Consider the following 7,225-nt stretch of genomic DNA (forward strand, 5'->3'; position numbering starts at 1 on the left):
CCCCCCCCCCCCGGCACAACATGCCCGCCCAGGGCCATGGCGGGATGCAGCCACCACCCAGTTTGTACCCAAACCGTGCCACATCCTGCCACCCAGCCCAGCCCTGCTTGCGAGGAAGGGACCGCAGGGCTCGGTGGCAGAGCCACCTCCATAGGGACATCCCCAGCATCCCCCTGCCCCGCCTGCATCCTTGGGACAGGAGGGCCTGTCCCACCGGTGACGCTTGGTCCTGGTTTTTCTAGGTCCCACACGTGGTCCCTGGAAGAGGTGGTCCACGTGGCGGGTGCCGCCGTGCCCTCTCTGCTGAGGGCACCCAACAGAGTGTCCCACGGGACGGTGCCATGGGTGCTGCTGGAGCCCCGGGTGGGGTGTTTGGGTGCGTGGTCCCTCTCGGCACAGCCCTGTCCCTTGGTCTGGCCCTCCTGGAGGGTCTCATCCACCCCAAGGATGGCAGCTTGGGGACCGTGAGGACGGGGCTGCCCAGCAAAGGGGACATCCAGGTGTTGCTGCCACCTTGCCCATCCCGGGATCCGGCAGCTCCGGTGTGGCCCCAGCGGCTTTGCAACGAGGCTATTTCTGACCCCGCAACCTAATTTTACCCTCCCCACCCAGCTCTCTGTGCGAGCTGTCCCCTGGCTAAATCCAGCCGAGTGCTGGCTCCTCTCTGCCCACGTCTCTTGCGAAAGCAGCTCGACAGGTCCTTGGTGGAGGTGGGCGGTGAGGTTTCTGCTCCTGCTCACCACTGTGACACCTCTCCTCTTGGACCTGCTGCTCTGTGGGCAACCAAACCCCTTTCCCCAAGGACGTGGGTGTCCCAGGAGTGCATGCTCCCCACATGCCCATCCTTAACATCAGGGGACACCAAAACTGGAGGGTAAGGGTGACTTGGGGCTGTCCATCACCTCCACGTGCCATCGTGCCAGCTTGCCTGGGGTCTCCAGGCCAGCAGCAGTCTCAGTTCCTGCTTTTCCCTGGGGGCCAGGTCACCAAGAAATGGGTCTTTTGGGAAAATAAATTGCCGTGAGCCAAGCTGAGCACCCAGCATGGCCCAGGCCATGGTGGGTGCCCCATTAAAGGCTCTGCTGGTCACCCCATGGTGTCCCTCAGGGACCCACTGTGTCCCCGAGCACCCCAGAGGCAGGAGCTGCACCCGGGGCGTCCCAGAGCTCCCAGCCATAGCATGGAGCAGTTTCGGCAGCCGCCTTGTGCCGTTCAGAGAGCGGAAACCACGTCACATCCTGACGGGGTGGCCCCGGGGGGGTTGGCGGGGGCCAGAGTTGTGCAACGGTGGCATGGAGGAACATGGTGACACACCAGTCCCTGCACTGACATCATGTCTCTAAAGAAACACTGATTTCACCAGCCAGGCTTGTCACGCACCTGCAGCGGGGGCACTCGGAGGTGACCGTCACACTCAAGCAGGACCCAGACTCCTGGGTTCCTCAGCTGTGTCACCAGCTTGTGTCCCTGTCCCTCACCCCAAGTGGCTCTGCTGGGACTGGGCTGGCTGAGGCCGGGAGCATCACACATGTGTGACATGGATGGACGGGTCCAATTTTTCCTCCTGTCCCCTATTAACACCCCCCGCCCTCCACCTTGGGGACCCCCAGGTGGGGGCATTGCTGATGGGTCCGTGGCTGGTGGGATGCTAACAACCTGGAGATGGTGGTGTCCCCATCCTCCCACCGATGTCCCCATCATCCCACCACTGAGCAAGGACACCCAGTGCTGGGCGAGCTGGGGTGCTACAGCCCTGGGGGTTGTTTTCGGCGGTGACCCCTAACCCTGACACCTATCACCCCGCAGAACTCCATGAACCTGCCCCCAGACAAGATGAAGCTGCTCAACCAGTATGACAACGAGAAGAAGTGGGAGCTCATCTGCGACCAGGTGAGGTCCGGGTGTCGCAGCATCCCCAGTGCCGTCCCTGTCCCCGAGCACCGCTTGCAACGTGGGCATCAACTCGGCATATGCCTAACGCCAACATCCATCTCTGTTAGAGAGACAGCGTGTTGTTAACCTGATTAAACATTGATGCGCGACCATCTGCAGCGCGGGGGGGGGTGGGTGGGATGGGGACATGGTGGCTGCCACGTCCCCGTGCTGCGGGCGGGTGGCCTGGTTTCAGCCTCTCTCCGGGGCTCGTAGGAACGTTTCCAGGTGAAAAACCCACCGTCTGCCTACATCCAGAAGCTGAAGAGCTACTTGGACACGGGTGGTGTAAGCAGGAAGGTGAGGGCTCCCCTTTGCACCCCTCGTCCCCATCCCGGGTCGGGCGCAGGGACGGTGCCAATGGCTCTCCCTGTCCCCCAGTTCAAGAGGCGAGTGCAGGAGTCGACGCAGGTGCTCCGGGAGCTGGAGATTTCCTTGAGGACCAACTACATCGGGTAAGGAAGAGGGACCTGGGGGGTGTCCTTGTTGTCACCTGGCTGCTGCTGCTGTCCCTGGCATTGCTGGGGCAGGGACTGGTGTACCGGTGGCTTCTGGCTGTGGGGGTGGCAGCAGGATGTGGAGGCTGGTGGCCTCATCCTGCCCCTCTGGGGTGGCTCTGATGGAAGGACGGGGGTCCTGAAGTAGCCGGCTGTGCCATGGTTGCTGTAGGACCCCATTTTGGCTCTGCCAGGTGGGTGCCACCATGGTACCTCCTGGGTGCCAGGATGAAGCCTGGTCCCCACCCTGGGTACCCCGGCCCCTTGTGGTACGGTGGGTGCTGAGCCGTGGGTGCCCATGGTCCTGCCACCCACGGCTGGGCTGTCCTGTTGTGGTGGCAGCAGTGGCAGCGGAGCCCTTGGGCTCTGTCCTTTGGGGCACCAGGAGGTGGGGTCAGCATGGCACCCACCTGCCTTGGAGAGGTGCCATCTCATGGTGCCACCTCATGTCCCCAGTGTGTCCCACCCTCACTGGGGACCTCTGGCCAGCGGGTGGCTCTGCTGGGGCATGTGGGGGGGGAGAAGGGAGGATGAGGAGGGCTGGCAGAGCCTACTAACCCCCTGCACCCCACAGCTGGGTCCAGGAGTTCCTCAACGAGGAGAACAAAGGGCTGGACGTGCTACTGGAGTATCTCGCCTTCGCCCAGTGCTCCGTCGCGTACGTCCCCACCGGGTCCCCCTTCCCCAAGGCTGGGATCAGCCTTCCCTGGGACTCAGGGGGGCTGAGGGGGGGTGTCCCTGGGGGTGCTGTCCCCTGTCATCGGAGTGATGGAGCTAAGGATGCTCCGTGGCTGGGGTTGGACACAGCATCCCCGACACCCCCAGCCCCGGGGACCCCAGAGGGCTGTTTGCCCGTGTCAGGGTGCCACGTCTCACCCGTCCCTGTGTCCCTGTGGGTCACCAGGTATGACATGGAGAGCGCCGAGAACGGCAGCCCAGGCTCCGACAAGGGCAAGGGCCTGGAGCGGTCGCTGGAGGACCTGAGCAAAAGCAGCTCCTCGTCCCCCACCCAGGGTTCCTCCAAAGTGCGGCACCTCACCGTCAGGTAACGCGTGGTCCCGTCCCCAGCTGTCCCCCTCCCTGTCCCCGCGCCGTGTCCTCCCCCTGCTCTCCGCCTCGCTGCACCCCCGGCCGCATCGTGCTCGGAGAGGGACTCGGCAGGGAGACGCAGGCCTGGTCCTAAAAATGGGTCCCCATCGCTGGTTTGGGGGGGACAAAGCCACGTCCCCCTGTGTGCGCAAGGGATAAAGCCTGCCAGGAGCTGGGCTGGATCCGTGCCCCCAGCCCGGCACTGCAACCGTTGTGGGATGCTCTGGGTAAAGCCCAAGAATAAGCAAAAATTGGAAGTGATTGAGATTTTGGGCGAGCAAATCACACCCACCCACCACCCTCCCCCGGTTTAAAACTGGGGTGGAGGAATGGGCCTGCGCCCCCCCCCCCAGCCGGTCCCGGTGGCCGGTGGCTCTCGCTTGGTGCCACTCGCCCCCGCAGCCCCCTTCTAACCCCGCTCTTCTCTTGCACGCTGCCGGGGGGACGCGCTGACGGTAGGTGACGGGCCCGGGGCGCTGGCGTGACGGGGACGCCCCGGCGGGACCCTGCTGCTGGTCACCGGCATGGGGGACCATGCCTGTGGGGCATCCCCGGTGGGCAGGGGGGGGTCCCAGGGGACACCCCGCCGCGGTCACCCCGGGAGCCTTAATGTGGCACCCTAGGGACCGCGGGGGTCCCTCACCGCCTGCCAGCAGCTCCGGAGGAGCTGGGGCATCCCCCCCCAGCCCCAGGGACAGGTCAGGAGTGACGTGGCACCCGCAGGGGGTCCCAGCCCTTGTCCCCCACCCGTGTCCCCAAGCCTGGGTGTCCCAGGGGCAACGCGGGAGCCCCGTTTCTCCCTCCTGTCCTGCAGGCTCTAACGCTGCTCCAGCTGCTGCCTCTCGAACCAGCACATCCACACCCTCCTCCGCCACGTTCACCCCAGCGTCCCCTACGGCGCCCCGGGCAGCGATGGGGACAGTAGCCCCAGGTCACCCGGCAGCTCCTATCCACCCCGGTGAGCCTCCGAGACCACCCATGCACACGAGGGACTCCCGACCTCCATCCAACCCCCCCATCACCCCCCCACCCCAAGGGCTTGTAGATGGGGGTGGACGTGGGGGTCTCTCCTATGGGGTCACAAATGCCCAGGTCCCCTGGTGTCATCCCCGCCCCTGCTGCCACCCACCCGTGCGCTGCCCCCTCCCTGCTTGCGCTGTGCCCCCCGGTTGCCCCCCCCGGCCCCCGCTCAGCCACCCTCTCGCCCACCCAGGCTGAACCCCTCGCACAGCAGGAAGACGCTGAGGAACTCCCGCCTCGTCAGCCAGAAGGACGACGTCCATGTCTGCATTATGTGTCTCCGCGCCATCATGAACTACCAGGTGGGAGAGGGTGGCGTCCTCGGGGACCCACCTGGGGCTCCCCAAAATCTCCAGCCCCTGCGGCACCATTTTCGGGGTCAGGGTTTGGGGTGGGACCTGTTCGCCATCCCCTTACTCCGAGATGTCCTCACTCAACCTCATGTCTGGTGGGGACGTGGCTTAGGGATGTCCCAAGGTCCTGGAGCATCCCTGGGGTGGGGACAGGAGGACGCATGACCCCATTAATGTTCCCTTTCCCCCCAAAGTCTGGCTTCAGCCTGGTGATGAACCACCCAGCCTGTGTCAACGAGATCACCCTGAGCCTCAACAACAAGAATGCCAGGTAGGACCCGTCCCCCTGTCCCCTTGCTCGCCCCGTGGCCCTGACCCCCTCATGCCCCATGTCTCCGCAGGACCAAGGCCCTGGTGCTGGAGCTGCTGGCCGCTGTCTGCCTGGTCCGAGGTGGCCATGACATCATCCTGGCCGCCTTTGACAACTTCAAGGAGGTGAGTCCCCAGCAGGGACGTACAGTCCCCACATTGACACCCGTGCTCTGGCTGGGTTCGTGCCTCAGTTTCCCTATATGTGGCAGAGCCCTGCATCATCAGGGGATCCTCCATCCTGAAAATGCCCATCCCGTGACTTGCTCGGGGATGCTCCAGCTGTTGGGCTTGATGTCCCCATGCCAGCACGTGTCCCCAGGGCCACGTCCCAGCCAGACTGGGTGCTGGGCAGCACCCATCAGGGTTGGGATGTCATCACTGGTGGGTGCCTTCTGCCCTGCCACCCCCCTGGGTGCCCACCCTGGCCCTCAGCCCCCTGCTCCCACCCCAGGTCTGCGGGGAGAAGAACCGCTTCGAGAAGCTGATGGAATATTTCCGAAATGAGGACACCAACATCGACTTCATGGTGAGTGGCTGGCTGGGCTGGTGCTCTGCTGTCCCCTGGGCACTGTGTCCCCATGGGTGGCCGAGCCACCATGCTGTCCTGGGGGTGCCATGTCCCAAGGGCTGCCCAGCTGTTGTGCTGTCCCCAGGGCGTTGTGTCCCCAAGAGGTTCTGAGCCACAGAGCTGTCCCCAGGGCATCATGTCCCCAAGAGCTGCTGAGCCACTGGTCCTTCCCCAGGTCCCTAGGACTGTGAAACCACCATGAATTCCCCAGGGGCACCGTGTCCCCAAGGACTACCAGGCCACCATGCCATGCTGGTGACCACACTGAGCCTATGCCCGTCCCGCAGGTGGCCTGCATGCAGTTCATCAACATCGTGGTGCACTCGGTGGAGAACATGAACTTCCGCGTCTTCCTGCAGTACGAGTTCACCCACCTGGGGCTGGACCAGTACCTGGAGGTGGGTGATGCTGCACGGCCCCGGTGCTAGAGGTGGGTGGGTGCTGGGGGTGGGGGGGTACCACCGGCCGTGACGGTGCCACCGGCTTTCCCATGGCAGAGCCTCCGTCTCACTGAGAGCGACAAGCTGCAGGTGCAGATCCAAGCCTACCTGGACAACGTCTTTGACGTGGGGGCCATGCTGGAGGACTCAGAGACCAAGACGGCCGTGCTGGAGCACATGGAGGAGCTGCAGGAGCACGTCAGCCAGGTGGGACGTGGGTGCGTGGGCAGGAGCTGCTGACGCAAGCCCTGAGGGAGGGCTGGGGATGGGGCTGAGCAACGTCGCCTCGTCCTCCGCAGTTGACAGAGAAGCTGCAGGATGCGGAGAACGACTCCATGGCCAAGATAGCGGAGCTGGAGAAGCAGCTGAGCCAGGCGCGGCGGGAGCTGGAGGCTCTGCGGGTGAGCACCCATGGGTGCTACAATACTGGAGAAAGGGATGGGTGCCTGGGGGACTGGGGTTTAAGGGTTGCAGTGGGACACCAGTGATGTGCCAGGGCTTGTCACTGCTGCAGGAGCAGCTGAGCCCACCGCGGCCACCCAGCCCGCCGGCCCCGCAGCCCCAGGAGTGCTACCGGCTGGCGCTGGAGCGGCGGCTGGCGGAGCTGGAGGAGAAGGGGTTGGTGCAGATCCTGCGTGGGCCCGACGGAGACGTTGCCATCGAAATCATCCCCGTCGTCATAGAAACCCCGGCGGCCCCCGTGGTTACCGGAGAGGCCACCGCCACCAGCACCACCACTGGCACAGGTACCATGGGTGCAGGGGGATGGCAGCAGCCCATGATGTCCCCTTCCCAGTGGGGACACCCGGCACAGAGGCGGGGTGGCAGTGTGTCTCTGGGTAGAGAAACTGAGGAAGGGGCGCAGGGATGTGCCCAGGGACGCAGAGTCACTCAGTGGCAGAGGGAATGTGGCGGTGGCACTGGGCCCTGCTGGGCCACCATCTCACCCACGTCTTCTTTCTGTTGCAGATGCTCCAGCTCCAGTTCCAGCCCCATCTCCCCCACCAGCACCCG

General features: G+C 64.7%; 1 protein-coding gene across 1 annotated transcript in view; it reads left to right on the forward strand.

The window, feature by feature from the left end:
* The first annotated feature begins 62 nt into the window (after nt 1–62).
* FMNL1 (formin-like 1) overlaps nt 63–7,225 on the forward strand; it is a 13,328-nt gene continuing 6,165 nt past the window's right edge. Inside the window, exons 1-13 of the mRNA XM_010561441.1 lie at nt 63–1,890; nt 2,149–2,387; nt 3,004–3,087; nt 3,334–3,474; nt 4,732–4,840; nt 5,086–5,162; nt 5,233–5,326; nt 5,655–5,729; nt 6,059–6,169; nt 6,269–6,418; nt 6,511–6,612; nt 6,726–6,957; nt 7,181–7,218. Of these exons, the coding sequence (XP_010559743.1) occupies nt 1,813–1,890; nt 2,149–2,387; nt 3,004–3,087; nt 3,334–3,474; nt 4,732–4,840; nt 5,086–5,162; nt 5,233–5,326; nt 5,655–5,729; nt 6,059–6,169; nt 6,269–6,418; nt 6,511–6,612; nt 6,726–6,957; nt 7,181–7,218 (1,530 nt within the window). The 5' untranslated portion in view covers nt 63–1,812. The remainder of the gene's footprint in view (nt 1,891–2,148; nt 2,388–3,003; nt 3,088–3,333; nt 3,475–4,731; nt 4,841–5,085; nt 5,163–5,232; nt 5,327–5,654; nt 5,730–6,058; nt 6,170–6,268; nt 6,419–6,510; nt 6,613–6,725; nt 6,958–7,180; nt 7,219–7,225) is intronic.

The sequence above is a fragment of the Haliaeetus leucocephalus genome, unplaced genomic scaffold (genome assembly GCF_000737465.1).
Source record: "Haliaeetus leucocephalus isolate CR32 unplaced genomic scaffold, Haliaeetus_leucocephalus-4.0 Scaffold144, whole genome shotgun sequence".
In the NCBI taxonomy this organism is placed as follows: Eukaryota; Metazoa; Chordata; class Aves; order Accipitriformes; family Accipitridae; genus Haliaeetus; species Haliaeetus leucocephalus.